The sequence below is a fragment of the Plectropomus leopardus genome, chromosome 1, assembly GCF_008729295.1.
Source record: "Plectropomus leopardus isolate mb chromosome 1, YSFRI_Pleo_2.0, whole genome shotgun sequence".
NCBI lineage: Eukaryota > Metazoa > Chordata > Actinopteri > Perciformes > Serranidae > Plectropomus > Plectropomus leopardus.
Genome location: NC_056463.1, coordinates 31,409,851 through 31,432,237, shown reverse-complemented (window position 1 = coordinate 31,432,237; position 22,387 = coordinate 31,409,851). Strand labels below are relative to the sequence as shown.

General features: G+C 40.3%; 1 protein-coding gene across 1 annotated transcript in view; it reads right to left on the bottom strand.

Moving 5' to 3' along the window:
- LOC121940967 (transcription initiation factor TFIID subunit 4-like) overlaps nucleotides 1-22,387 on the bottom strand; it is a 103,440-nt gene that overhangs the window by 27,704 nt on the left and 53,349 nt on the right. Inside the window, exons 12-13 of the mRNA XM_042483653.1 lie at nucleotides 16,638-16,694; nucleotides 1,981-2,103 (exon numbers count right to left, since the gene is read on the bottom strand). Coding sequence (XP_042339587.1) covers nucleotides 1,981-2,103; nucleotides 16,638-16,694 — 180 coding nt within the window. The remainder of the gene's footprint in view (nucleotides 1-1,980; nucleotides 2,104-16,637; nucleotides 16,695-22,387) is intronic.

Sequence of the window (22,387 nt, the reverse complement as noted above, 5' to 3'; positions counted from 1 at the left end):
CTTTGTTTCAAATATATTACATAACTTGAAAGAATTAAGCAATTAAATTATGTGTTCAACTCTGAAATATTGGGCCTGTTTGGGTTTTTTTACTGCACTATAAAAACTTGAACAGGCGACCAAATATAATTTGGGGTTGATTAAAGGACTTTTTTGTGTGAATTTCATTGAAAAGGCATTTAAATAGAGGCCTAATAGTAAAAAGGAATTCCTACAGATACTTTTATACTATTAGACATGACAGAAGATGATTGCCTGATACACAGGATGTATTGCTATACAGATGCTACAAAAAGTTAATGATTTTTTTGAAAGAAATGTATGGTGTAACATGCAATAACACAATGTCTCTGGGTCTGTCAGATTTTGGTCAAGGTCATTGGATTTCCCCTCCATCAAGATTCCATATCTACTAATGTTCCCTACAGTGTAATGTGAAAATCTTTGGCACTGGTCTGCCATGAGTCTGGGAAATGTATAAATAACAGATTTCGTTAACATGACATCACCCATTGGTTTGTGTACTTCCATTCTGAAGTTTGGCAATTTGGCTTTCACCATCTTGGATTTTTGGAGCCAGAAGTGACCATACTTAGACAAGAGGTTGATATGGCCGTAAAGCTAGCTGCTAGCTTGGTTAGAATGGTTCATTTACAGCCGGTTAATTGTGATAACACTAATGATAATTTTTGCCAGTAAAAACAAGCTTATAACCATGAAAAAAAGCATGTATTTACCAGAAAAACTGAACAGGATGTTTTAGTACATGTTTTAGTTACAATTAACTTTCATGAACTGGAAACACACTCAAATAGCAACAGTGGCTGCGCCTTTACTTTGTGCACCTGGGGTTACGACCAACATTGTCGAAATGGTAGCGACTTGTCAACAGATGGCACCCACCTGTTTCTTGAAGCAACCACACCCTTAATAATGCATAACGTTACGACTTAATTACATTTAAACCAGTGAGTTATATAAAAATTAACCCTCCAATACAGTTGGACAGGGAAATTAGCAATTGAAACTCAAAATGTTTTTTGTACCAGGCTGTAAATATGCTTATTTCTGCAGTGAATTTTGGCATTTTAACACTGGGGTTTATGGGGATTGACTCACTTTTAGAGACAGACTCAAGAGGCCATTCGAAGAAGTGCAGTTTTTGGCACTTCCACATTGGCTTTAATTTTCAGCCCCAGGGGCTACAAATTGAGAACAACTTAACAAAAAGCAGGCGGTCTGTACATTGGGCAGCCAACAAATTTTTCCTAATCTCTAACCACAATACCATAGCCTACTATAGATTATTAAATAATTGTCCTACAACAATGTCTGTTACTGCACTCTCATGTTAATAATGTCAGGAACTATGTCTGACCACCAAAAACCTTGAACTACAGACGCATGATGAGTTCAGAGCATTCTGTGAAATGTAACTGATGTATAGCCTAAAGACTCTAAACAACAGCACGGTAATTAGATCCAGAAAAATACCCTGCATTAAAAACAAAAACTTCTTTTTTAAGTGTCTAGCTTAAGAAGAGTAACAACCTTCAATATTGCAGCAGCTGGAATTGGAAACCGCTGCTTTACCTGCAGTGATGGATTTCTATTTCCTATTCACTGTCTTGCAGAAAGATATTCAGTGACTCTTTTTTTTTTTTTTTTTTTTTTTGCATATCTAGCAACCCTCCATGTTTGAACTCACTACAGTCAGGGATGACAGGGCCATGAAAATTACCATTGAAAGCTGTCTACACAAAAAAATACACTTTAAGAAAAAAAAGGATTCTTTGTAGAAAGCCCAGTGATGATAGGGCAAATATGTCATCATCATGAAGAAAAATTAGTCAGAAAAAATACTGCAAAAGTTACTATTATTGGTGAAAACTGTGTTAAGGGCAGATATCAAGGCAACACTAGCAACTGGATATGGACAAACAAATAACAATATAGACATTAAGTGAGTCTAGAACTTACCTCGGTCCCTGATGGGGTGGCCCCTGGTGAATCCACTTTGCGTTTTTTGCGGGGTCCGATGGCGGCTAGTGCTGTAAGGTTGGCATCTCGCTGCCTCATCTGAGCCAGTTCCTGTTGTTGCATCTGGTGAAGACAACACAAGTATTAGAAAATAACTTACTACATGTGCATCCATTTGAGGTGGAAAGTACATCACGTGCAAGGTATCAGTATGCACCAGTGACCCCAATGCCAACTTAACAAATTCAATGTCTCTAAACACAAAGTGAATTTTAATATCTGCAGCATTTGATTCATGTGCAAATCTATAATATGTCCTGCATGTGCTGTCTTTGAAGATTACAATGCCTCAGTCAGCATTAAATGAATAAATAACAAACACTTGCACCAGAAATAACTATCTGTGATACAGAACTGCCCAAAGCTTTGTAGCACTGACCTCCAAAACACTACTTTCTTGCTCTGATTTTGTTAACCACCTAAAGGTGCACCATGACAACCTAAAAAAAAATTAGAAATCAGATTTTAGGAGTATTTGCAACCAAAATTGTGACATTTAGAGCACTGTTAGACTTGGTGAGGGTGAGTGAGCAATAAGACATGAGTAGGATCAAATGTAGAAGTTATAATGTACCATTGCACAAGGGAAAAGATATCCCTCTTCTTTCTTTTATCAGTCCATGTATTTTATAAGCTCTCCTGAGCCAAACAAAATGGAAGCTTGTTGTCAGCCATTAACAGGGCTTCTGTCAAAGATCAAGTTTGTTTGTGTGTGTGTGTGTGTGTGTGTGTGCGTGCGCAGTCACATGGTACCATTGTGATTTTTGCAGTTTGTGATATATAAGGGGGAGGTTGTGGGGAGGCACTGCCCAAGGTAATGTCATGTCTAGCCACAGGGCTGAGGGGGAACCCAGCGTTGCTGGGAGCTGCCCTTTCTATTGGGTGGATGTGTGAGGGCCTCGGGCCATGGCACAGAGGGTGTCAGCACTCCCTCTAACATGCAAACACAGTACATACACACACACACACACACAGACACAGACACACACACACACACACACACACACGTGCCTATCAATCTTGGCCACAGCACAGGGAATGCCTACCCACCAGCTTGCCTGCGTGCCTGCCCGCTGGGGGGAGAGAGGCCTGGGTTGAAGCGAACAGGGACAATCAATGTGCTCTTTCATGTCTTTCATGTTCTTTTATGTTATCTCTCAGCATGTGTGCGCAGGGCACTGGTGTTTGTGTGAGGCACGTATGTTGTCTGATCGGGGGAAAATTTCATGTTACTTTCAGATGGCGCTCTGTAAAAGGTTGCTTTGGTGTATAAAGTCTGATCTAAAATGTGCATGCAGTTGCCTCTGATTTTTCCCTAAAACCCCCCTGGCAAGGCATGGCCTTTAGGGTGTTGCCACTTCACATTTAGCACAGCGGAACTGTTGAAAGATTCAAACACGCTGACAACACAAAGTAGGGGAAATAATAGTAGTAGTACCAAGCAGCCGAATATTTAAACCGCATTTATAGGACCTTTTTTTAATGGATGGTGGTAAAAATATATACACTGTAAATTTAAACAAATACTAATTAGTGGCAATGGTACGGACAAGTCCATGAAGTGATATGAGGCAATCTTGAGTCAGAAATCAGGCTCTTAACACTATGTAAATGGAGACAGAGGCTATAACGGAGCCAGAAACTGCATATCGTGGCTAGAAGTGGGAGGAGATGATTATTCCCCCTGTCCACATGGCAAATGTAGCATTAATGTTATCAATGCTAACCCTATTAAGCTTTGCCACAAACAACACACAAATCTCTCCAGGCCTGACCTTAAAGAATCCCGCTGCACAGTGAGTGGGGAGAGAGCGATAGACAGAGGGAGAGAGAGAGAGAGAGAGCGTGAGGGAGAGAGAGGTCCGCTATCTCACTGATGGCACCAGGATGCCGGCATCTCTGCCTGGCAGTTGGCACCAGGCATGGGCTCCCAGCGCCCACAGCAACTGCCTGCATTTTCAGATTTATGACTGTATGATAAATGAAGACTTCATTTCACCATCTGCAACCCTCCAGTCTGCGTTTCCCGTCAGTAAAACGGCCGCCATGACACTAGGAGACTGATTTCTGATTTCAATCTGGTGCCACTACGCCGAGTCTACCTTCCTATAATGACTGCCAACTGACACAAGCCAGATTTGGGCCACGCTTTGATGGATTTGTTTTCTTTTAGGAGCTGTTCCGACTGCCATTTAATTCAAACATTTACATAAAAGTATGTTCCTTCCAGCACACACAGGTGGACACATGCTATGAAGCAGTTGCAGCTATGAAGGAATGTGAGTACATGTTGTCTTCAACACTGTTTAGACTGCTGTCATCAACTGTCCTGAACTGTGCAGGAGTTTCTGAGATTAAGTCATGGGGTGTTGGTACTTTTCTCCAATCATTATTCAAACTGTGTATGATTTTTTGGTGTAAAGCAACTCTTCTCCGTGGAATGCCATCAATATGTTACCAAGTTTCAATGTGCCACCAATCCCCCTCTCAACAAATGCCATTAACAGGATCTATTATGCTTTTCCTTATATTCTGTTATTTATCATGTTACAATGTTGGATGTTCATGTTAAACGTGGCCAAAGCTTTAAATAATCAGGCACACATATGCAAGTCATGTATAATTTCTTAGTTTCAGACTGCTTTGAATATTCTCTACCCTGGCTTTTTTTTGCAACTTTGGCTACAAGATTACATCAGATTGGATTGATTTCTTTATAGGTCATTTGATACAGGAGAGCTACTGCAAATAGCCTACACTAGGGAAACATATAATCTTGGTTGCAGATGTTGTTCATTTCTCCTTGATTCTGGATCATATTCCTGCTGGAACACGTCTAGTTGTGTTTAGAAGCTTTTATTTATGATTGTTAAGGGAAGAAAGTCTCACTATACACAGTCATTACTGTCTGCAAGTACGCTACTACATGTAGCTACATGCTAACATCAGGGAAACACGTAATCTTGGTTGCCAGTGTTGTTCATTTTCCCCTGATTATGAATCAGATTCCTGCTGGAAGATGCCCAGATGTGTGAGAAGCTTTTATTGGTGATTTTGTAACAGAAGAAAGTGCTGAATTACATAGTCATTACTGCCTTCAAGTAATATCTCCTCAGTGACAATGCAGAGACACCGAAATGCAAGACCCGGAAACGTTGACCAAATACATTAAGTGGGCTTTTTCAGGGGGGAGGAGTTAAAGATGTGCTAAATGGAGCATCAGACAGAGGGTGAATACAGGTGTTCCAGCACAGACAGTATGTATCTTTAAATGAACTTGTAGTGCATCAAAATAAATATATTGAGCTACAAGTACAATAATATCTCTCTACCTTCTAGATTAACATGTTGGCAATGTTAAACCACTGGTACAATCACCGCCAAAAACTGCAAAGGTCACTACAGAGATTCATCCCAGACTGGAAGAATAACCAGCTGGCAGGGTGCATACATTTGCCAGGTCCGATCAATGGCACCACATTAATATCTGCTGTTCCAAAGTCACTTAAATACCAGTGCTTCCAGTCTGCCTGTGTGCCCTTTTAAAGCAGGTAACTGGAACTTGTAAAGTCAAATTATTAGCAAAGGTCAGGAGATGTAGAACATTTTCCAGATGCCCAACAAAATCAATCTCCAGCTTTGTTAGAAAGATGTTTCAGTCCTGATGCAAAAAAGTCAGGTGATGAAGTTGTAGTCGGTGTGGGGAAATTGAAAATATGTACATTTCTGGGGAAACACTTCTCGCTGTTGTACAAAGCTGTCTTCCAGATGATGAGTGCCCTGCTAAGTGTGTATCAGTTATCACTATGATGGTGCAATGTGCAAGTGCAAACACTGAAGCTCTAAATCGGATATTAATCAGATTAGGGTCTGTTTTCATCAAGGCTCTCAGAGTGACTCCTAATCTGCGCTGAAAATTTGATTACAGCTAAAAATACTCTGTTGGATTAACACACACTCTGAATGAAGTAGAAGCTCTTCTTTGAGCATAAATGGCATCACCCAATGTTTAATGCCAGTGAAGAAAATAATACAAATTTACCCACAAACAACCTCAAATATACAATATCTTTTTCTTTTCTGGCTTTGAATCAGAATTAAATGTGCTTGATATGCTTGAAAACTCCCGACCGTGGATATCAAAGTACATGTATTCATCAGACTAATTTTGTCATGGAGTTAAGTCCTTGAAGATTCTTCAAAAATCATATTTAAGTAAGACTGAAACCTCTAGTTTGAGAGCAGTGGATGTTAATATTTATCAGTGAAGAAGATGGCGGCTTTGCAAGTTTAACACACAGCTGCTTAATCAGTACAGTTGGTGATACCAAATTAAATGGTGGTGCTAAGAAAACCAAAAGTTAAATAATGTTATACAACTTAAGCAATATTTTTATTACTACATCGACTACCAGTCCCTTGAGAACGTTGTGACATCGCAAGCGCAGCCATTGACAAAGATTCAACCAATCCCCATGAATTCTATGTAATCTTACAATGTCGTCAAATCACCGCAACCTTTTTGTAAATTTGACCAATCATCATAGTTTCCCATGAGTTTCTCTAATTACAGCTGTTCCCCATGTAACGTCAGCAAACTAACTTCCTTGTGAATTAAACAAGCATGGTTAGTGGAAATGTTAGTGTGGTGTAATCACAAACTCAGAATAGTGTAGTTTTATTTTTACTGGAACGAGTTGCCTTTGATTTTTAATGAATTATTTAAAAAATGAAACTTTTTCAAAAAAAAATTTTCCCTCAATTTCATGCAAAAATGGGGGGAAAAACAGCAAAACAATGATGTTGTTATTAACATTATAACAAACATATCTGCATGAATTGGGCCAAATGTCAGCAACTGAAAATGGTCAATCCATTAGGCTACCTAACTACTGTTTTTTCAGTTATCTGTATCATATCTTGTATTTTTACAAGTCTAACTTTAAGCTTTGTAACCTAACTAAGAAATTACTGGGCTGTTCTTAACAACAACAAAAAGAGAAGTATGTCCCCTCATGATGCAAAAATGTCCAAAAGACGGCAAGGACCTTAGAGCAGTCTCTTGCGCTTGGAAAGAAAAGGAGGATGAGCTGCACGAGCCATGATGGCCGACCTGCCGTTCTCCATCTCTGCTGTTTTTAACAAAGGCTTTTCACTACATCCTCCCTCCCTTCCATCCTCCCGCCTCCTGGCCTGAGGGGGTGCTTGCGGCCCCCCAGACGCTTACAGACAGATGTCCTTGGTAGAGCAGAACACGCTCTGCTTGACGTCACAAGCAGCTACGGGGCTGTGAAGGAAGCTACAGGGCTCTTTGCCCTGCAAAGACCACAGAATAAAAGCCAGACCACGGGTTTTGAGTTGGTCTGTCTCTACCCCCTCTCCCCAAAGAGAGATCTAGTCCAAGAGCACACAGCAGGGAGCTGCTAAGTATATAGACGTAACATATGCCACTTTTTCTTAATGCATTGCTAAAATGCATACATTTTAAACAAGGCTTCAGCTTCCATTAAATGTCTTGGCTCTGTCCTTTGCACTGCTATAGGTTGATCTATGGCATTAATGGAAAGTGTATATGGAGTACACTGACAAGAAAAAAGCTGCATCTAAACTGATAACTAAAAACATTTCATATGATTTTAGTACGTGGTAGAAAACCTGGGTATGATTAATGTGCTTCTCAACTCAGTTCAATTCATATTGTATATAAAGTACTAGAAAGTCCAAGTGATGTGCAGAAGATGGTCACCTGACCGCCGAGAACCACTGCACTAAACCTTGCACTTTCTGCATTTTAACTAATGTGCTGATACATAATACTAAGATAGTCTGTGAATGCACAGCATTAAATGCTGTGAACAACAAGTTTTCATCTTTCATCAACACAAATAATAATGGTATTCAGCGTCAGCAGTGACAAAAGACAGACTTGGAGAATGAGACAAATGTGCTATTCAAAACAGTTCCAATATTGGCATCCAAACACCTCCTCATACACGTACGTCAGCATCAATATCAAGTGGCGGTCAAAACTGTTTTTGTTATCTTTGAGTCCAACCAGAGCCTTTGTGGCATGTTGTCTCCCTGCATTTACAGTCACCTCTCTGGCAAATAAATGCAAATTCCACTCAAAATGATGGGAGATTTTATACCCAGCACCTTCTAATATCAAAAACACAAGGTATAAATTTACGCCTGCATGCAAACTCGTCACATGGGCAGATTTAAAAAAAAAATGTATGTCACTCAGGACCTGCAGCATGCTATGCAGACAGAATCAGAAATATTTTCATGATTTCAACCATTGTTTTATTAATATATATTTTAAAAAAAAAACATAGTAACTCTGTAAAAGTGTTTGATATGTTACTAGTATTTTGCCATGCTAGTGGCATAGCTTTAGGAATGCTAATATCAGTCTGCTCAGTCCACCACTTTGGTCCAGACTGAAATATCTCAACACCTGTTTGATTGATTACCATTTAATTTACTTCTTAGTTCTTACTTATCAGCTAGAGCCATCATTAGGCCAAACTTTCAATTTGTCCAATACCCATCATCCTCAGCTGTATTTTGTGTTTCGTGCCAATTATAACTTCAGCATACTAACACACTAAATTAAGATGGTGAACATAGCAAACATCACCTGGTAAGCATCACCACTGTCACTGTGAGCATACGGTATTCGCATGTTGATGTCAGACGTATTTGTTTTCACATTGATTGTTCTTTATTCAATATTTGCTGACACAGAAATTAACACAAAATACAAGAACAAAAGAATTTGTGCATTGGTTAATAACGAAGTATTAACCAATTAACCAATTTAAGTTGTTAGTTTATGTGCATGCATAAATTCAGATCAAATCTATGCGTACATATATTTCATTAACAAGAGCTAGAGGAATTTTTCAGATAAGAGGGAGAATTTTTTTTCCTGACCTCAATACCAATGTCAAATGCCAGTTTTCGAAACACGCCTTCTTGTGTGCGATTTCCCCACGATTTCACATGAGAGTGTGTGGACATTTCATGTATGTGTTTTATGCATGTCTGTAACGCATGGATCTCATTCACCTGACACCCACATGGCCGACATTACGTGAACATCTGGGAGCTGCATCTTGAGGCCTTTCTTCATGTGAAGTGCCTGGCAGTTAGTTTGCTGCGGGGAGAAAGGCCATTTGCTGCAACCAATCCGGTTTCACTCCTCCATCTGCACTCAGACACTACAAAGAGACGAGTTTAGCCCTGACCTGCTAATGTAGGCAACTCTTTGTGTTAAAACTGGAAAGAGTCATGTATAACTCCTTCAGCAGAAGTCAATAATGACACGTGGCAGTGTTCCTCATTATAAAATACTGAATAGTTCATTAATGTAGGAGAACATACAGTATGTGTAATGTGTGCATGATGTTAAGTGCTGTGAGCTGTCATGTCTAATTGCCCTTACAGATATTGAATACATATACTATATATATATGCAATAAATACTGTAGAGTCACATGCAGAGATTCAGTGCAGTAGTTGTTTTAAAGCCACATGTACCAGTATGTACTGACACCTATCATAATAACCTTTACTATATTTTTTTAAACACAGCACTTCAAACTGTTTGCACAAAAGTGTTGATACCGGTCTTCTGGAATAACAGATAATAAATCAGTCAACATCAAAAAAAGAGGGGGAAAAAATCTGTTTCATTGTCTTTTTCAAAACACATAAATCTCCTTAGATATTCCAGTAAATCTGTTTGTGATTATATTAATTTACCTATGTAGATTAATTCAAAATACATGCATGAGCTAATAGTCTTGGCTCAGAGTGTTCCATTTCCTCTGAAGCTGAGTATGTCAGAAGTGTTTCCAGGGCCAAGGACCAATTATTCAGAGCCCTCAGCCGTCCCCGGAGCTAAGGTCATTATGTGAGTGTCACTATCATGACCCTTCGGGTCTTCTTCATCTGCAACTTATTTGCAGGAATTAAACCATGAAGAGGGAGACTGTGTGAAATACATGGATAAATTGAATGTGTCTAAAAGACTCCATGCCTTTCCGTTGGAGTGGATATTAAATTTTATAAATAATAACATTTAAGCTACACATTTTGCAAAGGAAAAGTGTTTAATAAAGAAGCCAGAAATCAGTGTTAAGCAGATTCTGACGGCCTTACACCAGAGTGTCGGGGGGAGAGTGGTGATCATTAAAAATACTGCTTATCTAAGGGAAAATTTCCTACTTTAAATGTTCTCTCGCTTTGTCTCATTCTATGCTGGCGTGCTTCGTCTAGCAGTCTTCTCTCTCCCTGTCTCTCTTTTTTTTTTTTAACATTTAGATTCGCCGCTCGTCACCTTCTATTGATCACGCCTAATTTGCATCCAGGAAAAGATGAGAACTCAGATATTCACACTCCTAGAGAGGACGATCTCAATGATTTATTCATTTCCAAATCAAAAAAAAAAAGGAGTGAAAGGTAGATGAGAAGGGGAATCTTCATAGGCAGCAGGCGACTAGCAGGCTCTGAGGCTGGGCTCCTCTTCCCCACACCGCCCCCAGGCACATGGTGTGCAAGTCCTCCTAATTAACAAGGTGAATCATGCTGCCGCTCTCTAATTAGCCAACATGACAATCTAATGGAAACATGCAGGCCGAGCTGGCACACTTAGCATCACCTCACAAAGACCCCCGCTACTGTCCTTCCCATGTGGATTCCACAAAAATGACACCTCCGATTTTAAATGGAAAAGAAGAGAAAAGGTGGAGCAGAGCGGTTCAGGAAAGTGTGTTTTTGGGAGAGGTCAGAAGGGAGAAGTTAGCTAGTGAGGGTGAGGTGTTTTTTTCTCAGTTCCCATCCTCCTTGTGCGGTGTTTGTTGCCTAATTGAAACGTGTCCTGCCTCCTGCCTCCCTCTCACTTATATCCCAGGCACAGGAGGCTGGCACCTCGCCACCAGCGTAGCTCAGCATGCCCAATTCCCCTGTCGCTTGAGTCCCAAGGAGTGCTCTGGCGCACAAAGAGAAAAGTGAACCTACAGGCTTGTACAGCGAGGAGACGAGTCGCTATCTCCCTCTGAGGCAAAAAAAAAAAAAATCTCCTTTTTTTGTTGTTTTCCTTCTCATTACAGCACTTTGTAATATTCGAAAACACACAGGAACACCAAAGGTACTTTTAAAGCCCGCTTCTATTTTTTTCTTGTTACATGACTTGAGGTGAAGAAGAAAACTGAAGTTGAGACTACCGGCAACAAAGCAACAAATAAAAATAGGGTTACAGTGTACTATTTAGTAGCCCGCACATCTTGAGAACCTACAAAATAGACTTTTCTTATTTTATAATTACATTTTCCACATCAACTCTGTGTGATCTACCTAGTTGAAATTTAGTCAGATAAAAGGGCACCTGTGAAAGGAATGCACAACCTAGTTTGTGAAAAAGAAACAGGTTAAAAAACGCATGATCTTTTCACTTGAGCAGAACATGAGCTTAATGTTCTTCTACTCCAAGCTGACCATGAATGCTGCTGCTCTGTTCCTATTAAGGTATCGTGTATCTGTGGGGCTAGAAGACAAGAATATAACAACTATGAATTGGGACGCACAAAACAGCAGGAATTCTCTTTGAAAGTCTGCACAGACGGGCAGAGAACATGGAGGAGGGTAAGCAGGCTTTTGCCCCGGGGCCTGCCCAATGGGGGAGAGCGCCTCTTTGAGCAGAGCAGTTTGTGGAGGGCCAGAGGATGAGAGCCTGTGAACTCGCAGATATAACTGGCCTAATAAAAAAAAAAACTGAGGGGCTGCTACATTGTCCTCTGATACACAAGAGCCTCTCCTCTCTGGAGAAGTGCGAGGCTCTGGCTGACGGGGCTTTCAGTGTGGGTGGATTCCAGTCTCGCTGTGACCTGGTCACTTGTGGAGGATGCCAGGTCAATCAAGAAACAAGCATGTGCGCATTAAGGCCCGGTGCATACCAGCTGAGCAAAAGGGTTATGATTTAAATGAGATGCACGACAAAAACAATTCTTTGTTACGTGAGCTACGAGGATAAATATGCTACAGTTTGACCACGGTTGCGCATATGTCACATGAGTCTAACTCGATTCATAGATTCTAACATATATGTTGGTACGGAGAGGAGGGATGCATAACTGCAGGCTTTTAATTGGAGTCATGCAAGGTTCAAAGTTGAGCTAGGGCGGAATTAATTTGGTAGATGGTTCAAGACATTTCGAGCAGTGCTGCGGCGTCAAGATGGGCAAAATAAATCTTGCAAAGCCTGGAGAAGAAACATAGTTGAGGAAAATTATTCCAACAAAAACGTTCCTGTCCTACTGGACAGCTCTCAGTTTCCCCTCCAAATGTGTTTCTGCAAGGGCATGGTAATTTGGAAAAGCAGCAATAGTTAATGATGGTTGAGCTCCTAACCAACTCATGTTAACTACTGTATACGGTGGAAATATTAGTGTTCTGAAGGGACCCTAACAGGAGCTTTCGGACAGATTTTGGCCAGCCGTAGTAGCCAATTTGTCTTCCCCCTCTTCCCTCTTCTCTCTTCTCTCTTCGCCTGTCCTTGCTCCACTCCTCTTCTCCAGTTCACTCGTTTCCTGTGTCCAGTTGTGCCTGCAGACGCGGTTGCGATGATGAATCTGTGGCTGCAGTGTGTCTGTGTGTCTGACATCGTGATGTATCTCTACTAGCCTTAACTCCCTCTCTATCTCTCTGCCCCCCCCCCAAGTCTCCTTTTCTCTCCATCTCTTTGTCTCTGTCTCTCCACCTCTCTTATTCTCTCACTCTCAGTGATTAGGCACTGCCTGGCCTCCTGCCTCAGTGATGGAACAGACAGAACACACAGACCTACCAACACCACCACCACAAACAACAACAAACAGGAACTGAGCTCCACGATTTGCCCATTGATTTTCACTGGGGGCATTTTTGAAATAGCCCATCTGACCTTTCGGCCAAATGGTAGTGAATGGGAGGAAACCAGGGCGCTAGACTGCTCTGCCTTTCTCTCACGCGAAAACCTCTGCCAGCGTCTCTCTGACCAGGCTGGTCTGCTGGTGACGATGTTGAGGGTTAAGTTGCTGGTGCAAATACAGAAACACAAATGGAGGCATAGCGACACATAAATACACAAGTCACAAAATACTAAAGCCCTGCTAGTGACACCTAGAGCCTAAAATATTCATTACCTCTCAATAGAAAATCATTGGACTCAAAAAGGAAACATGTTTTTTAATTCTAAATAAAGTTTGTTCTGTGACCAGTTCTAGAAGCTGGACTATGGGATCAAAGGTTTTTGTCAACCTGGGAGCACAAATCTTCTCTATCAACTTCATGGAAACTTAATTTGCCTGTGATATTGTGAGTTACGTGTCCAGAGATTTGGCCTGAGGGTTGCACAAACAGAAAGCTCATGGATTGCCCACAACATCAACGTTTCATCTGCTCAGGAGCATGAATGTGCCCACTGAATGTCACAGCAATCTGCCACTTCCATTCTGAGATTTCTTGTTAACAAGTGAACATTGTGGCCTGACAGTTGAACAAAAGGAAAGATGACAATTGCACAAAGTTTTTCCCTCTGGAGAACATGAACAACACATTCACAGTGATCTGGCCAATAGTGGTCAAGAAAGGTGGTGGGTATACTTACTCGGGGTTCCACCAAACAAACAAATTATTTTTGAGTTTTAGTTTGATTTTTTTTTGATTAACCTGCCCTTATTATAGGATTGAGTACCAGTACCAAAATAAACCAGTGCCAAGTAGTATTGAAACTCCAGTCAAACAATACCTGCAATGGATCCTGCTGTAAACCCAGATTTAGAAATAACTGACTAACTGTAATGTTTCGCTTGACGGCATTCACTGTAAGCGTTCCTCTATTTGATACAATATGTGATTGTTCCACTACTGTAGCAGATAAAACCCATACAGTCTGTGCTGTAATGAAAAAAAGCACGGCGCATTTGATAGAGTTGGCAGTTCAACATGCTGAGATGCCACCAAAGCGTCTGAAAGTTTGGCTATAACACACACCTTTGACATCTATTTGTAGTTTAAGCAGCTGACTGCTCCCATTCAAATGATGGGTATCAACTAAGTAGAAAAAAGGTATCAAACAAAACAATCTATTGGTATCAATAACGCTGTACAGTTATTGGTATTGTACACTTTTGAACAATACCCAGACCTCCCTTATTGTCACCATATTAATGTTTACGTACTGTGAAAAAGGCAAAAACTAATTATTCTGTTAAGCTGTCAAATATGTGATTTTGGGCGATGTAAATGAAACTGACTTGACTTGACTCAATATTAAACTTGAGTGTGACGACTCATGCCATTCATTTGATGGTCATGGATTAATACCTGGTCTTCGGGGTACACTCACACCTGCAACAATAGTGTCACACACTGCACATGCCTTTGTAAAAACATAGCATGTGCCAGTTCAGTTTACACCAGCTAACACTTGGTTCAAATATATAAGACGCTGTAATTCCATCTCTCCAAAATGATGATTGTTTGGTGGTAGTGGTTGTTTTGTGTGTGTGTGTGTGTGTGTGTGTGTGTTTGTGGGAGAGGGGCTTAAAGAGACGACAGCTCCTCTGCCCATCGTCGCTTGGAAGAGTAGCTCGGGCTCATTATCCTGATGAAATTTGCACAGATGTGTGAGCTGCTGACAGACTCTGCAGTGACACAAACAGCCAGCTCAGGTGATGAAAACCAAAGAGGCACGGGGGGCTGAGAAACGACGGCCATTAGGCAAAAAAGAAAGAGGTGAGGGAGGATGGAAGAGAGGTGGTGTGTGTGTGTGTGTGTGTGTGTGTGTGTGTGTGTGTGTGTGTGTGTGTGTGAGTTGGTGGGGTGGGGGGGCAGCTGGGGGGGTTCGGAGCCTTCCCCATCTCTATCTAGCGGGAGAAAGCATTACATAAAGTAACAATTTCCAAACCACCTTCTTAAAATTCCAGATGAAAATGAAAATGTGCATACGTGCACGCCGCGTCTCCTCACGAGGCGCTAATCTGGCCGTATCCAGATGACGAGCGGACTGCCACTTAACAGGGAGGAGATCCACTTTGATCACATGGCCCCTGGGGCAAACCTATCGCACTGCCTATTACGCTGCTTCATTTGCATATGTGGGGCTTATGGGTAGGCTGAGATGTAGTGTGAATGTTTTAAACTGCAGCAGGGCTCTCTGTTGCTAGAAAGAAATGTCCGGGAGAGATGAAGAGAAAAGACAGAGCTCTGCCAGTAGCCAGAGGTAAGAGAAGTCCACTTGTCACTTGAAGGTCACAAGTTCAACACAACATAAGAAAAAATCCTAATCCTAAAATTTAAACACTTCAAACAACAATACTAAGATGCCCTTGAGCAGGGCATTTATGGCTACCCCTAAATGCAAATGGCTGAGTGGCCAACATTAAAAGACAGCGATTGCACTGCGGAGCTGTCAGGTGGAAAATTGTACAACTGTGTAAGCATAGTGAGAAAAGTGCATACGTGCTCAGTAAACTTTGGATGAATAAAAGGCTTTTTGAAAAGAGCGACTTAGAAGAAACCACGTCTGCTCCCTCAATTTTACATCAACAACAACAACAACAGGTGAGTGGTGCTCGTTTTATCCTGCCTGCTCAGTCTACTCTACGGAAGCTCAAGACAATCCTCTTGATCCTTGTTAGCACACCAAGGACTGAAAGCACCCAGTGAAGTTGTTCTGGAGTAAACAAAGTCAAAAACAAATGCAAACTTCTGCTGTGACAGAACTATTGCGTCTGCGTAAACAACATTAACCAACCACTAAAAGAAGAGTGGTCTACTTTCTGAGGGTCCACTGGGAATTTCACCATATACAAATCCTGCACTTAAAATAAAAAGGATATAACGGTGTACTGCCAACAAAAGTGCACTACATCAGTAAAACATTTCTCAATTTGCAACCCTACGTGTTGTGCCGGGGCCGATTACTTCAAGAAGGAAATAACTCTTTTTATTCCTTTGTAGCAGTAAAAGTTAATGTAGAGCATGATTTGGTATAAACCCTCATTCACTACCCACTTACTTTTCTTTTCATGCTCTTACTGATGCAATTTGACTGTTTTCCAAGGAGGTATGAAAGCAAAATTTGTCCTTTTAAGTCATAAATCTAATGTAGATTGAGAGTTGGATGTTATAGTTTTGTTTTGCAACAAAAATGTAATTAATAAATATTAACAAAAAAGGTTGGAGATGAGAGAATGCTGAACAAACCTACAAATGCTATTACAGTTATCACTGTATGTCTTTTCCCTGATAGCCCTCTGACCAAAGAAGGCAGGGCTCAATGAGCAGCAGTTAGTCAAAATTCAAAGTGGTACAAGATGAAGTGGATGAAATAGACGAAGAAAAGAAAAAGAAGGGGGGGGGGGGGGAGTGGAGGGTGTCATTGGTGCGCAGAAAATCATTTTCCACACATGGGCATCAATCGGCGCGAATAATTCCTCAAACTTTTTTAAGTCCGACTTTAAATGGCATTACATATGTAGTGAGGCATGAAAAATTAATACGCCAGAGTCGGGGAAATGTCAAGGGTAATGATCTCCGCAGCAGCTTACCTCCTTAGCTTTCTGTTTCAGTCGAGCTTGCTCTGGGTCCTCTTGCCTGGAGCGACTCTGTGGAGTAAAGGGGGGGGGAGAAACACAGGTTAACAGCTGGTTTAAGGAGGCTGCACCCCCCTCGCTACTCATCTGTTGCTGCTGCAGCAAAAATAGTGCAAAATGGGAACAGGATACAGAGGTGTCAAGGACATCGTATTTGAATTCAGAGAAGTGCAATGGAGCGCCCCCCGGGGGGTGGTGGCCTTTAAACCCGCTCCAAATCCAGCCCTAAATAAGCCGCTGGAGGGGGATTCTAATCAAAAGAGGTTATTAAAAATTCTGCAGGAGCCAGCACACACACACACACACACACACACAGACACACACACACACACACACACACACACACACACACACACACACAGGGCAAAGGATGTTGGTGAGTATCAGTGGCAGTGGTTGTGTGTGTGTGTCACTGTGAGCCAGTGTGGCTATCCGTTGCCGTGTGTGCGTGTGTATATGTGTATATGTGTGTGTGCGTGTCCCTGGCGTAACAACACAGCACTTCTATTTTAATCAGCAGCCAAGATCTGGGTGAATGTACTTGTCCCTGGGAATCCTTCACCACATAGCCAAACGTACATGTACGGCTGACCACTGCAGGCAATACGAGCAGATTATGGTTCTACACACTAACTGAGTGCTGTTGCTGCTACACTGGATATAATCTGTGTAGTTTTATTTTTGCAGGATTAACCGAAATTAGGTCATATCCATGAAAACCCATTTACAATTTTGTGCAAACATATCTTTCTCTTATTGTCCAGTATGTCTTTTAGATAGTCCTATATGTGGTTTAATACCTTTCTTTTATTCATGGACACATATCAAAAGGTATACTGCATAAGCAAATGTCATGGATAAAACAATAAAAATGCTCCTTGAATTTGAGCTGAGCAATAAAGCTTAAAATAATATTGTGACATTTTTAGGCTATATCGTGATACACCATATATATCTCGATTTTGTGAACATTTCTCGAAATTACTGTGGACTGCTAAAATACAAAACTTTTAAATAAACTACAGTTGCAATAAAGGTAAATAAAGTAGAAACAGTCATATGATAAAGTTAAATAAAGTCATGTTTTAATAAAGTTACAAATAATACTTTAATTATAATACTGTTACAATAAAGATGAATAAAGTACAGTTACAATAGAGTTAAACAAAATACTGTTATAATTAAGTTGAAAATTAGCAACTGTCATATAATTATCCTGTTTTATATACTGTTACAGTGAGATAACCGCACATCCAACTATCTCAGATGCAGGTGCTTTAGAAAGTATCACTTGAGTCTTAAAAAAAAAAAGGATCTGCATGTTGCTCTTGCTCAGCTCACAATTTATTGACTACACTTGAAATATGAACAAATATATATTAAATATGCTTGACTTTCGTCAAGCATATTTAACAATAATATTTAAATAGTCCAAAGGGACCAAGATGTTAATATAATCCATGAATTATGATGCTGAGCAAGAGCAGTGTACTGTTATGATAAAGTTCAATAAAGTATTGTTATAATAAAGTTAAATAAAGTCATGATATAATATTGTTAAATAGAGTATTGTTATAATAAATTTAAATAAAGTACTGTCATTATACAGTTTAACGATGTACTGTTATAGTAAAGTTAAATTTAGTATTGTTATCATTAAATGAAATCAAAGTTTAATTTTGAAGCACCATGCTCTTCTCAGGCCAAAAGCGTTGATGTTTTTGTCCTGAACTGAAAGCTTCAGTCCAACAGTTAGATGTAAGCAGTTACCAGAAAGTTAAACTGTTACCTCTGCTCCTTTAAAAGTGAGGCTTTTTTTTACTGTGAGCTGGAAACAACAGCTCTCAAGTTCAGTGAGAGAGATCGAGAGAAGCGAAACACTGAAGCGAGTCTCCACCGTTGGCTTAAAAAAAAAAAAGACGGAACAATTTAAACGTATGTTCCCATGTTCATTTTATACATCCCAAATGGAGCAAGCCCTGATACATAAGGAATCATCTATATAACATCCACCCCTACCTTATACAGATTTTACAGTTATTTCTCCTTCCAAATCTAAATCAATCAGAGTGAGTGCCGGGCCTTACTCCATCACCTCAACCCTCTACCTCCCTCTCTCCACTTCCTCTCCTCACCCTCTCTACCTTATGGTTGGCGATCTGCTCCTCATAACCTTCCTGCTAATTGGCTTTAAATATATCAGGCGGTTCACGTACTGGTCGGTATCTCAACTAAGACTAATGTGTTTGCCCTCCGGTCGGCCAGAGCCTCCCTCAAGACTTGAGTCATATTCTAAATGGACGGCGTAGAGGAGGGGAGGGCATGTTGTGAAGGAAGGAGGAGAGAAGACGGGAGCGGAGGGGACGATTTTAGCAGGTTTCTTATTCAAGAGGTCAAATTAGCGAGAGGCGGGCAGGCGGGGAGGTGGGTGGCAGAGGGGCGGAGGAGTGGGAGGGGTTGGTACAGATGGACTGTTTACAAAGGGCAGCGGTGCCACTGGCACACTTTACATCTCCTCTGTCAGCTGCCCTGGTTTTCCCACTTACAGGAGAGAGCAGAGGGGAGAGGAGGACTGGGTAGAAGATGCTGACAAGCTCTGTTGGCTTTGGCAGAGTGGAATATACTTCAATGATAAAGAAAATATTCTCTACTGCAATACAGTGTCCGGCAGTATACAGCATCAGTCTGTTATGTTCATCTATTATGATCATATTCCATTTTGTGAAGAATCTTGTTGTACCTCCACAAGTTTTGTCTACTTTTACTTCGCTGCTTGGCTTTCTGTCGTTGCCCAGATGATTTTTGAGAAACCCTAGAGGGTTGTACTTGTTTCATTTAGCTGTGGGTTGTATGTGGAAAGAGTAAAGTTAACTTGATAGTGAATATTCTGTCAATATATTCTCCCAAATATTAAGTCCAGTGGGTGAAACTTCTATTTCTATTGCTGCTCTTGCAGTAATCACTGTAATATTTATTGTGTTTTTTTTCCTCATTTGCTATGCAAATGAATGAAATTGAAAGACGCAGATATCCACCAATAATCAGCCAATAATCAAGATTTTTTTTTTTTTAGTTTCTTTTTTTTTTTTTTTTTTAAATATGAGAGCAGCAGTGTTACATGTTGAGAAAAAAAAAACAATGAGCTACTTATGCAATATGTCTTCTTGCTGCATAACAGTATGAAGTTTTCATGTATGATATATTGAGCGATGGATTTCTCTCTGTATAACAGTTTTTAACTAAAATGGAGAGCGCAAATAAAAGAGCCTCTTTTTTTTGTCTTTTTAAAGCCTTTCTACAGAACAAATGCCAAAACGTGACACTTAAAGTTTGACAGTTAAAAGAAAAAGTCGCTTTTTAAACAGTGTGTGTTTGTGGATTTTCCCTGTTTCCTTTAAATCAGTCCGTCACACTGACTGCATGGATCAGAGCCAGTCTTCTGATACAACGGATGGTTAATATGCTTGTGTCTGTACAATTATATAGAAAAAATACAGCAAATATGGTTAAATAGTAGGGGAAAAAATGCTTGTATGTCATCAGGCAGTGTGGTGGTGTAATATATCTTACAATCATTAGGCAAAGATTTGCTCTCCAAACTTTTCCTTGAACTGAAACGCCATGGCAACAGAGGCCAAAAAGCCAAAGACACAGCTCGGAGGTGAAGTCAAACTATCCTCAACGATGCTCATGCAAACCACACAGCCCCGAGGTAAGCCCTTCCAACAGGAACTTAGCTAAATTTATAAAAGTTCTTCACTAATCCTGTTAATGAAGAGAAGTGTTCACTGTATTAAAAAAAATAAAGATTACACTGTTCAACCATGCAGAACTGGGCACTGACATAAAAGTGTCACTATTCATTTTTTTAACAACACATTTCACTGTGTCATTTTCCTGCTGAGGCAATGTATTTTTTTTCACAGCTAGGATCGAGGCTATCTGGCTTCTCCTAAAAGAAAGAAACAGACAGGTCATGAGGTTTGGTGGCCAGTGTTCATCAACTAGAGGATTTTCTAATATCCTGCATGGCAGGACCGGAGCGTAATAATGCAATTAAGATGGTGAGGTGTGCTGCAATGAGAATCTTTACTGTGGGACATTTGCTCCATTCAAAATTAATTAAATTAACCTAGCTTTCTGCTAATGTCGCACCGCGAGGCATTTTCATTTGCAAAAGATTCTCTCTTTTTTTGGTCAGTGGTGATCTTTCCAAATTTGAAGACCTTCTTCTTTTCTTTTTACTGATAAACAAATGTGTCTCTGTGCACAGGGCTGAGGTCAGAGGAGTTGACTGACAGTAGTTTTAATAGCTTCTGACAAAGTTAATGCAGGTATTTCTGTTCTATATGTTTCACTGTGCCAAGCTTTGTGCAACAGTCACAACTTTATCACAACAGCTAATCAAAATGCTCACATTATGTCAATTGACTTACACTCAAGTATTTCTAGACTCAACTGAAACCTACAATATGCTGAAAGCATAAATAACAATGGACATCAAGATGTAACATGGAGCCAAGTGAAAGAAGCCACTACATTTTCGGAGGTTCATTAATTAATACAGAACATAAGCCCTGCTGCTCTGTTTCAGGTGCTTTAATTAGTCTCTGCCCTGGCAGTAATGTAGGTGTTAGCAACTGATAACTGCTTAAATGTTTTCTCTTGACTTACTGATTCATGAATTAACTTAAACCACTATTCAAGATTCTGTGTAAACTATTGCCTAACTATATAGTTAGGATTGGGTTTGAAACTATATGTATGTAACATTCAAAGGTTTTTTTACCCAATCCCCATTTTCAAATGTATTTATCTAGTGACTAATGGGAACATTTGTTTTGAAATTGGTCTAGTATTTAGCCAGAGTTTGCTGCCTGCAGTGGCGAAACAGGCTAAAATATAACGTTAATTGCGCACCATAAATTTCACAGTAAGTGTTTGTTTTTGCCACAGACAGACAGGCTCAGATTGTTATTCTCATTGTCTGACTACATTATGGAAAGGAACCTTACAAAGATAGACTTTTTTGTTAAAGACTTAGATCCTTTTTGTTAAACCAGAAATAGCCCTGAAATCACGATTGCAAAACCCACCAGACTCTAATTATATAAACTAATTTAATCAAAATAAAACAAACTTTATTCAAAGTCAAGAGAAACAAAATTAAGTCACAAGAGCTGTCTTCAATCACCAATTGTGGTTGGGTTGAAACAAACCCTTAATTAACGCTTTTAGATGCGAAACTATGCTGCACTATACACGCTAAAATTACTGTTCACTGCTCGCAGAGTGTGGTGAGTTTGGCAATGGCATTTCCAGGGCTGTTTCTGGTTAAACAAAAAGGACCCCACTCCTTAACAAAATGGTGTATCTCTGTAGGATCCTTTGATTTTGTCAGACACATAGAAGACTAATCTGAGCCTGTCTGTGGCAAAAAACAAAGACTTTTCGTGGCTGAAAGTTGACAGTGCACAAATGCCCCAAGTGGGTACACTGCAACCAGTTTCTTTGTTTTAGAAACCTCAAAAACTTCTGCAGCACTCTCCCTCATTAATGGACCGATTTCAAAAAATGTTGTTCCTATTGGCCACTTAGACACAAGAACTTGAGAAAAATACCAAAGTTACCCTTTAAAATGCAGTGCACACTAGTTCACCAAACCTGTGTAATTAATGCTTCTGTTCATACAATGATCATTTTTT